General features: G+C 35.5%; 1 protein-coding gene across 5 annotated transcripts; it reads right to left on the minus strand.

Moving 5' to 3' along the window:
* Positions 1-549: 549 nt before the first annotated feature.
* Positions 550-14,357, minus strand: LOC147389045 (UPF0481 protein At3g47200-like). Of its 5 annotated transcripts, none has more exons than XM_086418605.1 (4): positions 12,285-12,510; positions 12,072-12,153; positions 3,317-8,320; positions 550-1,948 (listed from the first exon to the last, which is right to left on the minus strand). In XM_086418605.1, the coding sequence occupies exon 4, from the start codon at positions 1,937-1,939 to the stop codon at positions 635-637; it is 1,305 nt and encodes a 434-aa protein (XP_086274731.1). In that variant the 5' UTR covers positions 1,940-1,948; positions 3,317-8,320; positions 12,072-12,153; positions 12,285-12,510; the 3' UTR covers positions 550-634. The 5 variants fall into 5 exon arrangements, 2 of the variants coding, with proteins under 2 accessions (XP_086274731.1, XP_086274730.1); XM_086418604.1 differs by having other exon boundaries at positions 12,053-12,153; XR_015170660.1 differs by lacking the exon at positions 550-1,948 and adding an exon at positions 14,106-14,357 and having other exon boundaries at positions 7,785-8,320; positions 12,053-12,153; positions 12,285-13,811.
* Positions 14,358-16,258: the final 1,901 nt, after the last annotated feature.

Genomic DNA, 16,258 nt, shown 5'->3' on the forward strand with positions numbered 1-16,258 from the left:
ACCAAGATAAGCTTAAGAGCTCAAGAATGGAATCAAAGACGGTGCTCATTCACAAAGGACTGTTAGAAATTGCAGAATTCTTGAAGGTGGATATCAACACATTAGTTGCCACCTTCAAGAGAGGATATTTTGGATATATAAAATCCTCTCCCATCTGGACTGTTCATGTCACATTAAACTGTGAGAATCTCAAGATGAAAACGTGACATTATTTGGGTGGAACTCTATCTAATTAGGGAAGAATCCCAATTTAGAAGGATAAATAATTACTAAATTTGGATGAGGATGAATATGAAAATTATAATCTAACTAGGTTTTGATTTTCTTTTCTAGGTTTAGGATTTTTTTATATAAAAATGACTAAAAGTCATTATAAAGGGGAAAGAATGAGAAGAAACGATTGATTTGGGGATAGCAGTGAAAGAACCAATCACCTATTCTTTGTATTATTCATATGGTTTATGTTTGTGATCTTTATTTGAATTGAGATCTCGAAGTACTATAAAAAAATTGCTTCTACATTAGTCATGATAATCGTAATTTGGGGAGGTAAGACCACGTTAATCAAATATATATTGTAAATGCTTTATCTTACAACCATTAATTGAACCTCAAAATGAAACAAAATACAAGATTAATGTGGAAAATAAGAAAGGATCGAAAATACAGTCTGTAAAAACGTGAAAATAAGTAATAGAATGGCAGCAATGAGCGACAGGATTGCCCATGGACTATGGAAATAGTCACGCACCAATTTTGCTTTCCTTCTGTGCCAAGGGCTGTTATAATATCCATCCAAGTCCTTGCAAAGCCCAGAAAATGTGAAATTTCCCACCGCAATTTCCTTACAGAGATTGTTAAAGAGATTTGAAACATCTTCCTCGCGACCTAAGTAGTTCTCGATAATTTTTTTCCGTTGAAGTAATTCGACGTCATTTGAGGAATTGATGAGGTAATCCATGAAGATGGCATAAGACGTAATGTCATAGCTAATAGTACCATTGGAACACTGCTCAAAAGCAATAAGGTTTCTAAAGAGAGACTCGGTGCCATCCAAAATGCTTATAGGGGGGATTTCTAGCACTCCGTTGCTTGTGCTAAACTTTAACTCAGTTAAGTTGCTAGATTTGCGCTTCTCATAATTGATTCCTGCTTTTCTAAGCTCGGTTGCACAATACACGAATCTAGGCCCATTTCCACCATTTTCTGTTATTGTACGAGGGCCTGGAAGGTAACAATTGCGCAAAAGATCGAGTAAATGTTTGCAACTTAGTTTGAATACTTCCTGTTTCATGTGCAAAATCTGTTCAAAGAAACTTGAGACAAATTCCAAGAGGGAGTAGGAGAGAGGCTTGGACATTTTTCCCACTAGATGATTATATAAAGAGTTAAGGACGATAAACGGAATCTGATTTTCTAGCAATATCATGTCACGCATGATAGTACTGAACATCAAGAAGTTATCTAATAGTGGGTCATATTTGTCTCTTGTCTCTGAGTGCTTAAGGAACAATTCTAATACAAAGCAACCATCGAGTAGCATTATTTCCACAAAATTATTTCTGTTAAGATCTGTGGTCTCCGCATAGCAGTTACTAGCACTTTCTTCCAATCCCCAAATGACCTTGCCACAAGCATCCAAGTTTCGTTCTCGTGCTTCTTCTGATGATGATGCTCGATGAAGTAGATCATCCATGTACCGCCATTTATGCTTCTCCATATCTTGCAGATTTTGTTTTCCATGGTGAAGTGGTCCGATTGAGATTATTTGAGGGGTATAAGCACTTTCATTGAGCTTGCGAAGTATCTGAGGAACCCTGTAGATACAACAATCTGTGTGTGCTGGAGACACTTGTTCAAGCTTCTTTTTGATAGAATTCATACACGAGTTGTATGGATCTTCAACGTCTCCACTTGCAGTACTACTGCTACCAGCCATCCCTGGGCCCTGACAGTTTTTTTTAATGAGGCACCCAATAAATGGGTATATTTATCATTAATTTTTCGTTGACAATTAATCTTATCCAAGTTCAAAATTAATTTGGAAAATCCTAGGTTCATAGAGCATCAAATGCTTGGCTAAAGTAGGGAAGATATTTCTAGGGATTCCCAATAAATATAGATTGCTAGGAAATATGAAAACCAATCATCAGGAAACCTGTGTTTTGACTCCTATCTCAGTCATATGTTTTGCGATGGTAATAGAAAGGTTGACTCCATATATACAAGTCAAAGTTTTAGTCACCTTCCATCTAATATAATATTGAATAATGATGAATGCACGCGATTTTAATACATCAAGCTGACATGGTAAGGGTATAGAACCGCACATCTTTTTACTGTGTATCCCGATAAAAAGATCTATGCTTATGTGCCCTTGCCACATCAGCGTCATACCCAACCCACATACCAAAACCGTGTGCATTCAGCACGGCTCATAATATTTTAAGATTCTGGATCTTATTAAACCCAGAAAATGCAAGCCTTAACCCTCAACCTATCAACATCAACATAACAGTTAGAGGATTTGAGGAAAAACAGAGATTTTCTAGGCAGCAATACACATTTTCCCATAAGGAGACAATCCTTAAAAGATTGGAACTTATCTATAGAAAATCTGTAATTCTCAAATCCTGACTTGTCATGTTGTTGGATAGCCTCAACTGCGGATTGAGACAAGAAAAATCCTATAAATCAAGGGAGGAGGGTTGAAATATCACTCCCACACCTCAAATCTTGGCACATAGATTTCTCAATTAATACACTATAAGAGGGATTTTTTTCTTTCTTCAAAATGAGAGATCTATGTATGATTTGAGGTGTGGGAGTTGGGTTTTAATCCTACTCCCTGGGAGTATATGATCTGGATTCATAGGGTATTACTTTTGTTTTGTAATGAAATTTGTATCAAAGCAGGTGACTATTATAGATGTACATTTACATTTTAAAATTGAATAATGATTTTCTAACTCTCCCCTCTGACATACGCCCCCAATCATAGAACTGTAGATCATTTGCATCGGGATATGTAGAAACATAAAAAAATTTCTCATGTATCCCGAGGTAAATTATCTCCGGTTCTATGATGGGGGCGTCAAATTATCACAACACTTTAAAATAAGGATCCAAAATCATATGTACACTCAGGGAGGAAGGTTTAAATCCCACTCCCACACCTCAAATATCGTTGGGTAACTAGTAAGCATATCACGATGATACAAACACTAAATTAAAGCATCCATTCATTAAAGAGAGACTTGTTTATAACAAATAAATATATATTAGAGAAAAAGAGTGTTGATTGAGAGAAACTTACTTGTATGCAAAACTACTCCTTTCGGGGAATGGATAGCTATGTGGAAATAAGAAATGGAGCACTTGCAAGGTGTGTGTGTGTGTAAGAGGGAAGGCTATTTAAAATCCTAGGGCTGATCCCACCATACCTACATCAGTCATCACTTTAATTTTAGACTTCTCATCAGTCTTAAACAAGTTTTTTTTTTTTTTTTTTTTCCTTGAAAGGAGTTAATATGCAAAAATGATTATCTTATCTTTATCGGTTAAAATTTGAATCCTGATAATCTGACTCTCTTTTTAGGTTTGGTCCCTCTACAAAACCATAAAAATCTGTTCTTGTTTATCCTGAAGAAAAGGATCTACAGCTACAGTTCTGTTAAGGGAGAAAAAAATTTGATGTTTCAATAGGAAACTCTTTATTTTAGGACATTGTCTTTTTATTAATACTTGGAGTGTAAGCAGTAATAAATCATAATATATTATATTCTTCAACAGCTTTTTTCACTCTCTCTCTCTCTCTTTAGAAATTTGATGCTTCAATAGGAATCTCTTTAGTTTTGGGGCATTGTCTTTTATTAATACTTGGAGTGTAAGCGGTCATAAATCATAATATATTCTCTTCTTTTAACAGCTTTACTCTCTCTCTCTCTCTCTCCTGTTTATTTCCTTATAGGGGGAGTTTGGGATCCACAAAAAAGGTAAAGCAACTACGTCTAGTGCTGATAAAAATTAGTTCTTGCATGTTTTTTTTTTTTTAAGTTTTCACAATAATCACGTTTGATCGATGAACATCAACAAGGATTCACCTCATAGAAACATTTTATAAATTGATCGCAGAAAATAAAATGCTGTGGAAGAAAGGGTACACAGCAATTTCCAATGAAACAAATTAAATTCTAATAAGAATTGTAGGAATAACAAGTGCAAGCTATTGGATTGGACGATAGAGGAACTCTAAAAACTCTTATTGGCATAGAGTTCTCTTACAATACAAAATAGCCAAAAGTCCATATGCTTCTCTACAACCCAACTTCCTTGAGACCTAACTAAAGAAAGTAAAATTACTTAGTTATCCCTAAATATCGGAAACACAATATGAAAATTAAAAATACATCCCCACAAGTTGAGAAGAAACTCTTCTTCAAATTTGCTTCATCAACTCCATTGTGAAATTCAAAAAGGTCTATGATATTGAAATTAGGAGAGATGATTAAACATTCCAGTAGTTCAATATAATATGAGTTATCATTTATTTTCTTCAACACCTTACATGGACCAATTTTCTTTGGCTTTAATTTGTTTTTCTGCAAATACATCATAACCAAGTCAGCTTTCACAAACATCTTTGGGACCTATATGGCATCCGCATCTGTTATGTATTTCTTACTTCCTTTCTCCTTATTTATGGATTTTATGCATACTCGTTAACATTTCTTCTACATCCTTACTTGCTCCACCTCTAATCAGTAAACTAAACCAAATCTAACATGTGATTGGTGATCTTTCCATAAACAATCCACCCAATAGTACATTTTTTTTTTGAACCATTAAATGCAAACTCAGCTAGTAATCCCACATTAATACTTCTCGACAAGTTCCCAAGACTTCAATTTACCACATCGGTTTGGCCATCCTTTAGGATTTTAAACATCATTATTATATTGCAAAGTAGTGCAAATCCTCTTTCACAAGTTCATACAAATATGACTTAAAAATCCTGAATCTTGATCTGAAGTAGTAAACTTTGGCATACCATCCAAGCACTAACAATCAGTTTGAAGAATAAGTTAGCAACGTGTGTAACATACATAATCTTTTTTACAAGCCAAAAAATGACCCATCTTTCATAAACAATGAAAGACAGAAATAGATATTTGATTGGGTTACTTTGGGGAAGTCCAAATACAAAATACATGCTAATATTAATTGTTCCTCAGAGAGATGTAGAAATCAGCAACACTGTAAATTCACATGTTTTGCAAGTAAACATTTTTACAACTATATAAGATAAAATAATACTTAACTAATTTTTAAGGATCTCACTTCCCTTGTATTAATTAATTAGATGTGGAAATATTTGTTTGTGGGCATAAGATGGTGAGATAATTGAGAGTTCTGCTTTTTTTTCACCCAACAATGTTTAGATGATGTAAGTAGATAAGGCATGTTGCATATCAAACATAAACTTTGAGTTGAACCCCTCGGAGACGGAGACTGACAAAGTCTCTGAGGTGATGAAGCATTAACTAGCTTCTTCTCTATAAAAGAGGTGGAGGGGACAGAAACCCAAATCTTCCCAAGAGCCTCTTGAGCTCCAACGACTTTGATTTGTTCTTCAATTCAATTGATTTGAGGATTTTAAGACACGCTGGTCATGGATGAACTTGATTTAATTTCCTCAATCAAAGTCAAACGAATTTCTGCTTAAAAGCTGGAAGCGTTACAAGCATAGTACCCCGTTTGATCAACTTCTCCCGTGGAGGAATCTCAGAATAATGATTAAAAATCATCTAATTAAGGGAATGAGATTGTGATTTTGATTGACAAGAAGAAGCTTGAACAATGACAAAAAAAATTCAGAGAGCAAAGGACACAAACATGACAAACCTGGTTGCCATATGTGTCATCAAGCCTGACCTATTTTCTAAAATCAACGTAAGAGAGAGAGGATGTCTAAATTAACAAATCAAATGATAAGGATGGGCAGCTTAGTAGCTTACAGATGCCATCCCAGAAATGAACATATGCTAGGAGACGAGTGGAGTGGTTGATCCACATGACCCCATGCCACACAGGTAGCATACTCATGGAAAAGACACATGATCCCAATTGTGTATACACAAAATCCGTGATAGAGATTTACCCACAAAATAATTATCCCCAAGACTATCAACAGAAGAAAATATATATACTTCTGTAAAATCAATGTTCGAAAGTAAAATAAGCTCTACTAAATATGAAGATAGCAGGTGTTTATGATCGTATAATTTTCATCATTTTCTGTGAAAGAAAAGAAATGAATGGAAAGTACTCGTTATCGTAGCAAAATTAATAACCTCTTGAGGACCAAAAAAAAATATTGAAAGACATAGAAGGAGTGTTTTAGTACCAATCCAATAAAACGTAACAGTGGATTCCACTCCTTTGTCTTAAGATTTATACTTCACATAAACAATTATCTCGAGGAGATTTGTCCCTCCTCCTTTGTCTTCTCTCTTCTTCCCCTTGCCAAGAATGCCCCCCAACTTTATTGTCTTTTCTCTTCTACCCCTTTCCAAAAGCACCCCACAACTTTCTATATTGCTTTTCCTCCTTTCTAATAACTTTGGGGGTCCAACTCAAAACCAATTGGCAATGAGTGGAGAGGCTCAAGAGGTTATAAGGGAGAGACAAGGCAACGAGTGTCCCATGTGGAACTAAACTCAACACGCCCCCACACATGTGGGTGGGACTATGCCAAAGCACATGAGGATATTATGAACTGGGTGACATGGAGGAGAGAAAGGCCAGCTTTGATACCAAGATTAAGTTTGGGGGTCCGACTCAAAACCAATTGGTAATGAGTGGAGAGGCCCAAGAGATTATAAGGAGAGATACAAAGCAACAAGTGTCCAATGTGGGACTAAACTCAACATTTTCCACTTTTTCAATAATACCCTTCCAAATTTATTGTTTTTCCGCTTTCACCCCCTACCAGTGCCGTAGGCATGGGCAAACTCTAGCATATAAAAATAAAAGAAACATAAAACTGCATAAGCCATAGAGGCATCAAACTTAAAACCTTATGGGAAAGAGTATTGGAACAAATACCTGAAAAAAAATATATATAAATATATGATTTATAACAAGCTCAACCATCAAGGTGATTTTTCTAACTAATCAACAACTGGTAAAGTTGAAAAAAAGGAAAAAAGTGAAAGATCTACACATAATTTGTACTGACTTGGAGAAAACATAGGAAAGAATAATTGGAAAGATAACTTGGCAAGTAAAGGAGGAGAAATGAACTTAGATATATTGACATAATTGAGTGTCTATATAAAACTATTACTAGTAGAAATAAAAAATTAGGGAGACAAATGAGTTATTTGTTCTAGTATAAATGAAGTTACCAAGACAAAAAAATACCTAATGCAAACTTTATTAGAGAGCCTCATAGAGAGGAAGGTCCACTAAATACGTTACAGTAATGGACGGGAAATTCTCCATTGCAAATATTTTCCTTATATTTGATTATATAAGGATGGAAAAAATGATGAATATTTTGCCATGTAATTGGAGCTAAATGGTTAAAGTGAAATGTACTGCCTGAGTGTTGTATAACCAATGCATATAATCAAATTAAAATAAAATATTCATATGAGGCAGTAGAATAAAACTATGCTTTATAGAGCTGAATGTAAGTCAATCAAGAACCATATTCAGAAATTGTGCATAACAAAGACAAGAATGTCACGTTAGAGAACAAATTAAGAGGGAAACAAATAGGAATCAACTGCTTATAAAAATATAAAAAATAGTAAGCTAAGGGATCAACAATTGAGAATAAAAATAAGTTCAAGTGCAAAACTTATGCTTCCTGTACTTAATAGGGATTTTCTTAGGGATGCGCAAAAAAAAATCAAATTCATCCTTACTTTTTCTTTTGCCCTAAAGCCAAATGCATGAATCTAGGACTGACCTATTCTTTTTTCTTGTATTTCTAAGACTTCTTCACTAGAGGTATAACCACTTTTGATTCACTCCCTTGCATCATCACCTCCTTGGAAAATGTTTCAGCGGATGCAGAAAGGAACTTTGCTAACATTTCAATACTGAAACAATTGTTTATCTCCAATTGTTTTACCTTCAGGGCTGCTATTTTCTGAACTTTCAAGGTCGAGACTAGACTCGATAAGGACCAGTCAAACTTTCATTTGAATACATCTCTCTCTGACCAACCCACTTCTTTCAATTGGGAGAACTTGAGTTGGTGATTACATGAAGCTTCCAAATAATAACAGAATACAATATTCTTGATGACCTGCATTAGAAACTATGAAAAATAAGTCTCTTTTTTACTAAAATTAAAGTCAGCTCAAGAAGTTCATGTTCCATACTTTTGACCCTACATATATATCAATCCAAACATACAGATTGGAGACCACCGATTGGAGTTGGCCTATGATAAAGATGTCTTTACAAAGAATTGACAAAAAATTTCTCAAAATGCATGCATCACAATCTTTTGGTCCGATTAAACTTGTTTGGCCTACACTATGTTAATCTTTGCACTGATAATCAGATTAATTGGTGATTTTCTAGATATTGATTTGAGTATCCCAAAGAAATGGTGAAATCCAATGGCTAGAAACATCGACGACATGCTTAAATGATGCTGTTTTTAAATATATCACTCCACAAAGCAGTGGGCCAAACACTGAATAAGGTTAGTGGGATAGGAGAGTGTACCACAAGGCATGTTGGGCATGTCTCTATAAACATTTTGATTAAGATGTCAATGTATCAGTTTTTTCCCTCATTGAATGAGATATACTCTAGTTCATACTGCTTGGACAATCTAAAGTTTCTAAACATTCAACCAAAGACCCAAACTTTGATGAGGGCAAAAGAAGAAAAAAAAGGTCAAGAATATTTGTTTTTCATTAAACCTGGAAGTAATTGGTGTGTATAAATTGGAGTATTTGGCCCATCAGGTCCTAGTACTTTCTTTGTTCCCAACACTAAACAATAAATATTAAATAAAAGATAATATGTTTATTACACTACAAGGGTAATTTTGAGACAACTCTCAAGGTTTTGGTTAAAATTAGAGATATCCCCCCTCCCCTTTCCCCCAGTAATTATGTTGGATATATTGGAGTCTCATCAGGTCCTAGTACTTTCTATTTTGACTGGTTTCATTACTTAAAAATAAATATTAAATAAAAGATACTAAGCTAATTACACTACAAGGGTAATTTCCAGGTAATTCTCAGGGTTTTCGTTTAAATTAGAACCCCTCCCCCCCCTCCCCCCCCTACCCCACCCCACCCAAAAAAAAATATCTTCAAAATGATGATATACCACCCTTGACCTAATTTTTCCATGAGAGGCTAACAGAAAATAGCCAGAATGACTCAACTTTATCGCTTGCAAAAGACCCTTAAATTTCCCCAACAGCCCATTGTCTTCAACCTCATATGGGTATTAAGGAAGAAAATTCAAGGGTTTCTTGTCGTTGTCGTATGAGATGACGACAACAACATCCACTTTTTCTGTGAGCATGTCAACAAAATCCTCCGCAACAGGGAAGAAGCCCCTGAGAAAGTGGTCACTTCACCCCCTCCTTGAGACCATGGTTAAAGCACCTACAGAGTTGTGATAAAGGCAACCTTCCCCAGTTTGACATCTGAGCCAGCACTCACATGGCCCACTATTGGCAATCTAGCTGAGTGCAGTTTTTTGTGCATCTACACTTATTCTTGATAGATTCAAATTGGGCTAGTAGGCGTACCACTGCACACCTACTTTGTAGAAAGAAGATTGGATTGGAATATCATGGGACTTTCATCTTCCTACACCATTTTTTGGATCCTCCACTCAGAAACAACTAATTCAAGTCAAGTTTTCTTGACTAATACATTCATGAGCACCAAAGACATCAAGGTAAGCTATCTAATTTTATCGCCCACTTAAGTATCTTAACTATTATCCAACAACTAGTTCATTCACAATCCACAAGAACTACTAGCCTATTTTTGTCAATAAGTAGAAGTTTTATTAACAAAAGAAGAAAGGTCGGTCGAAGTGATCAGCCAAGATACAAGAGAGCATATTACAAGGAAGCAATACTACAGACTCAATCCAGTCTCCCTAAGAAGTCCTCGAAAAAAACAAAACCTCCTCTAAACTCTTAAAGATCTTGCACTAGAAGAACTAAAAAATAAATAAAATTAAAATGATGATTTCATGAACACTCTTCTCTTTGCCCTCAAAGACATGATTGTCCCACTCCTCAAATCGACCAACAAATCGAGAAAGGCATAAGACTCCAAAGCCTACTCTTCATTTCTAAGCATAACCAATCCCCCCCACCCCCCCAAAAAAAAACAAAAGATTCAAACAACTCCCACATCGAAGAAGGCAAGCAAATAAATATACCAAAGAGAAGAAGAAAATGTGACCAATTCTCCCCTTGACCACTAGCAATGAATAAGGATATGGTTGGCCAACTCCCCCGCGTCCCTTTCTACACAACAAGCAAAAGCTAAACCCACAAAGAACCCTAAAATCAAGTTAGAATATTCCCCAACATTGCACACTAGATGAAAAAGGAAACCTTCGCCGACACTTTTGGACCCCGAATGCCACCCTCCAAAAACTTGGAAGAGTTGACAGTGGCCAACACATGGTCTAAGGCACCAAGAAAAACCCAAATCACTCTTTCCGCACTCTCAAGTCCTCCAAATCCCTATTGATATGTACACCATTAACAACATCTAATAGCTTGACAAACTTTCCACTTCCCAATCATCTAAGGACCTTCGAAAGCCAAAATCCCAAGACCTAACTTCATACTCCCTCAAGAAATTCCTAATAAGAATATCTTTCTTACCGAGCCCAAACAATGTTGGAAACTACTTCGATAACAAGGAATAGCCACAACAATTCTAAGACTAGTTCTCATACAAAACAAGGGAAGAATCTTCAAGATCCTTTTCCAAACCCCACACCCAATGGCCAATCAAGCCTTCCCACAATGCCAATCAAAGGCATCAACCCCAAAATTTGCCACGATGACTTCCCTACAAAGATTGTCCACCTCTAACCCAAGTTCTCAAAGCCACTTGCCAAGCAATGATGAATTCATCACTCCCAATTTACGAGAACCAAGCTCCCCCCACTCCCCCGATCTCTAGCCATGCAAACACATTTCTAAATTCTAACGGACAAGATGTAGCTTCTTGCCCTCTTTATCATGCCAAAGAACGTCCCAGAAGAGCTTATCTATGGTCTTTTCAACACTTCTCAAAATTGGAAAGTAGACTGGAATGCTAGAAAGAATACTCTTAATCAAAGTAAACCTCCCCCTTTTCGAAAATTAGCTCATTTCATGACCCATATTCCAAAAAAGCAATCTATTGGCCATATCACACAATATCACAAATCCAATCAAACTTTGGTGAGAAGAAATCAAATCTCTATTCACTTAATGGCCATAGTCACCAAAGTCGTCAACTTTTTCAAAAAATCGTGTTTAAATAGCGATTTTAAAGACTGGCGATTAAATCACGACTTTTTGAAAAAAGGCGCGGTTTAAACATAGATATCCCTACTTTTTGAAAAAGTCGTGATTTGAACACAAAAAAATGTGATTTTTTTTTTTTTCATTCACTGAGCAAGCTATTGTAAAAGGGTTTTTTCAAAGACCATTTATTCTTAAGTTTAAAATAGGATTTGATGATATAAATGATAACATCACTTAGTAGAAAAAAATATATCGTCTTAACACTATTTCGATTTTTCCCAATTTCTTTTACTTTTTCCCTTGCCGACTTATTCCTGAACCCCGAATTGGTGACTATGTTAATGACAATTGCCATTATACTTAAAGGGATAGAAATCAAATCTAACACACAAAATCTGCATAAACACTATTTAATTTTTCAATTATGATTTCCATATCAAAAATTTTGAGCAACTGTAATATAAACTACAAATATCTATCAATCACGTATAAGACCAGTAGAGGAATATATAAACCAATACTAACCAATAAATTAGAAAATTACGAATTATGGTGTCTGCATTATCCAAAAAAGATGAACGATCTCTTTTATTTTCCTTTGCCGTTCCATTGTTCATTCACCTAGGCTGAAAAAAAAGAAACAAAGGAGCGAAAACTCTCAGAAACTAACTTTGGAAGAACAGGGTTAATATTTCATAAAGTCCAACTAAAAAGAACGAGATGAAACAAATAAAAGATGGGTTGAACAATAACTTACAAGAGAATTTAGGTTATTATAGGCATCTAGAACTGCAATTCCATTATGAACTCCTTTTGAGATGATATAGCAAATCCAAGTAAGAAAATTGAAGACTGTCCTCTGCTCCAATTCTCACCCATTAAGAATCCAACATCCAATTAGTTTTGCAAATCTATAAATGAATAAAATTCCAATACACCACAGCTACTATAATGAATCAAGCCACTTCTTGATTCACCATTTAATCAACCTTGAGAGTATGAGAAAATATACATTCAAAAGCCTTAAGTTCTTCCACTGAATAAGAAGGTACTCTTCTTCGAACCAACATCATGATCTCGTTAGCATTCCTTCTCTTTCCATTCTTCAAGAGACCTTCAAGAAACTTACAAATGGTATCCACACTTGGAAACCAATTCATACCCATGCTATCTTTACACAACCTAAATGCCAAATCCAACTCCCCTCCTTTATAAAGATAATGTATCATAGTTTGATAAATCTTGCAATTGGGTTTGCAACCCTTAGCATGTAAAGAAGAATAAACCCTTTTAGCCATTTCAGGATAACCTGCCTGGAAAAATCCCTTGATCACCAGATTACATGTCACCTCATCAGGATTTATCCCAAGAAACTGCATCATACCCATTAAGCTATTAGCTTGCCAAGCCCGTCTCTTGTTAACCAAGTATTGAATTCTAATATTGAAGGTAGTGAGATTGGGGAAACATCCCCTATGCACCATTAGATTCCACAAACCATTAGCGATCTCACACTTACTGTTCTTATAAAGAAAGGAAATAAGCGTGGTGTATGTAATTACATCGGGTCTTATCCCAGCCTTTTCCATCTCTACCATGACCAAATAAGCCGAATCAAAGAAACCCATTTCACAGAAACCCTTGGCAACAATATTGAGTGAAAAAACATCAAGCAAAATGCCAAATTTCTTCGGAATCTCATTGAGGAACATTTGAATGGATAACAAGTCACGGGTTTGAATCAATACTTGAAGAGCAGCATTGAAGGATTTAACAGTTCTTGGACACCCAAAGAGATGCATATTATAGAAAGACTCCATAGCATGCTTAGGCATCCCAGCTTTCCCATATAACATTATAATTCGAACAACAAAACCTTCACGTCGGCCTTGTGGTAAGGTCTTCTGGTGCTCAAGAAGGTGTTCAATGTAGTCGAAACGACAGGCACCAGCAAGACGAGACACAGTGTCCTCAAATGCAAATCGGTTTTCGATGACGAGGCGATTGTGGGCGTTTTCCTTAAATAGTTGGAAAAGCTTATGTGGATCTTTTTCGTTCTTCAGCTTAATAAGGGCAGGCTCTTCTAATGGTTTGGGTTTCGAAATGTGAGTTGAAACAGCGAAAGGAGAAGGGGCAGCAGTGCAGAGTCTGCGAATCCATCGCAGAGATAGCATATTATGACCCTCTTTTCTCAAACTGAATCATTGGAATCCATCAAAAAACTCTAGCACTCCAAGACAAGGGAAAAAAAACCCCCCAAAAGTAGTGAAATGTAGAATAAAATCTGGAAAAAGAAGGAACCCTTCAACTCTCACAAAACCCTAATAGATACCTCAAGAAAATAAATATGAAGAACAAAAACCCTAGATAAACCCTAGTTTTGCTTCGTTGGTGCGTTTGTTGGAGTACTTAAAACCAGAGACGAATCGATGGACGTAATTAAAAATAGATCGAAATAATAAAAAAATATATATATAGATTAATTTTAGTTCCTCTGCTCCGTAAGTTTTTGCTATATATGTAGTTTGTGAAATTTGAAACGGAGGAAAAAGCAAAAGCTCGCTCTGTTAGGTTTTACCTTCAGTGATGGTTCGTACCACGCGTGCGAATGATCAGTACAGACCGTTCGATCTTCAACATCGAACGGTGTATGATACCTTGGACATTGGATTTAGGATCCAACAGCGCAAACCACAACATCTTCCAGCCCTTTAGTAATTAGTAGGAGTTGTAGCTTGTAGTGCCCAAGATTCTTAACATGTAGGTATGTATGGGACTAATGGGGACATGGGGGGTTTGATATTTGATTCTGGAATGATTCCCATTCGGTCCTAGAATTCTAGAATAAAATGCATTATGCATCTGAGTATGTTCCAAAAAAAAAAAGTTTGATCTACAATCTAAAATATTAAAGAAAACGACAAATGAAATGTTGAATTTGAGTTACAAGGTTGTTTGCTTTAAAACGTTATTCACTCCTTACTTAAGTTTGCAAAAAGATTTCTAGCTACATGTTTCCGAGATACAGCAAGTTCAATATTTTGATCATAATTCATCCTCATACAAAGATAAAGAATTGCTCTAAGAAAAATGCTGAAGTGACATTGGAATTTACATCTTTTCAGACATTGATGATGTGGATGTGTGTAGAATCATAGATGCTTTTCATTGAGATAAGAGTGAAAAGCAACAATGATTATGTAGACACCTCCACGTTAACAATGTGTGAAATGATGTAAATTTCAATGTCTCTCCAGCACGACTCTTGCTCTAATGACTCAAATGAATTAGATATCAAAAAATAGAAGTTAAAAAAAAAAAAGAATTAGATAATTTTGAATTATGGTTAAATGTTAAAATATGTTCTATGCCTATAGATTTAATTGTGATTATTATATATTACCCAATTTGTCAGTTCACTCAGTTTGAATTCATGGTTTGCCACTCTAGAAGGAATCTCGATTCGTATGGGTAAATAGAGAGAATTTGTTTCTTGGTTTCACTATATATATATATAGTGAAATGGTCAGCACCAAACATTTTGGCAAAACATTTTTCATAACTTCTAACCCCATCAAAAATGATTTACAAAAAATGGACGGTCCACGATTTTTCAACTTGTAAACATGGGGCTAGAAGTTTTGGAATGGGCTGATTTTTGGTGAGGATGATCTCCTCACCGTAGAGATCATCCTCACCAAAAATCAGCCCATTCTAAAACTTCTAACCCATGTAGGACAAAAATGGTTGACTAAAATATTGGCCATAATGTTAAAAAGGTCTAAATTTTATAATAAAGAAAATAATAGAATAATTCTAATTCTAATATAGACAATGAAAAAATATATAATAAATTTGTTTGATTCATCAAACCAATTAAAAAATTGTTTGGTTCGTCATTTGCTTGATTTTATGAACCCAATATGAATTATACTATGGATTGGTTCGAACTAATACCAACGAATTAGGTAAAATTGGTTCAAACAATCATCAAGACTGTTTACCTCAACAATCATGATTGGATGACTCAGATTTCTCTAGATCTGATTTTATAGACAAGTGAAGAGACGCTCTTTTATGGTTGTTCTTTTTTTTTAATATTTATTTATAAAAATGAGACTCTTCATGAACCCATAAAACACCTTTTGAGTGAAGCGTGGTTAAACGTGTGTTGACCAGCAAACCAAATTGGTTGTATATGGTTGACCCCTATTGACTAGCAGTCCAAGGGATATTTCATAGTCCTACACTCACCTCGACCATCATCTGAATCCTCAATCATAGACTCATAGTCCTACACCCACCTTGACCATCATCGAAATCCCCAATCATAGTCCTACACCCACTATGATTATCAACAAACATGATCAATGATGATGTGTGTGGACATGTGATTTATTCATTTTGAATATATCGACCACTTTGGAAGGTTTTGAAGTCGCCACCATTCATTTTAGAAAAGGGTGTGAATGGTCACCCGGATTGTATTTTTTGAAAAATATGTCATTTTTGGCATTTTAGTGACTCTCATATGAATATGGCTCATTTGGTCCAACTTTTGATTCTAAATAACGGAGTATATTTTATGGAGTAAGGAAGGTGTTAGGCACTATATTTCATCCATCGTTTGTGGTAACATCGGATTCAATCAACTTTTAAAAATGAAAGAAATCAAAAAATCCGATATGTGCCCTCAAGTATGAGGGACTTTAATGTTGGTTCAAACCATTG

This window comes from Akebia trifoliata, chromosome 12, assembly GCF_017979445.1.
Source record: "Akebia trifoliata isolate Shusen 1 chromosome 12, ASM1797944v1, whole genome shotgun sequence".
Classification (NCBI taxonomy): Eukaryota; Viridiplantae; Streptophyta; class Magnoliopsida; order Ranunculales; family Lardizabalaceae; genus Akebia; species Akebia trifoliata.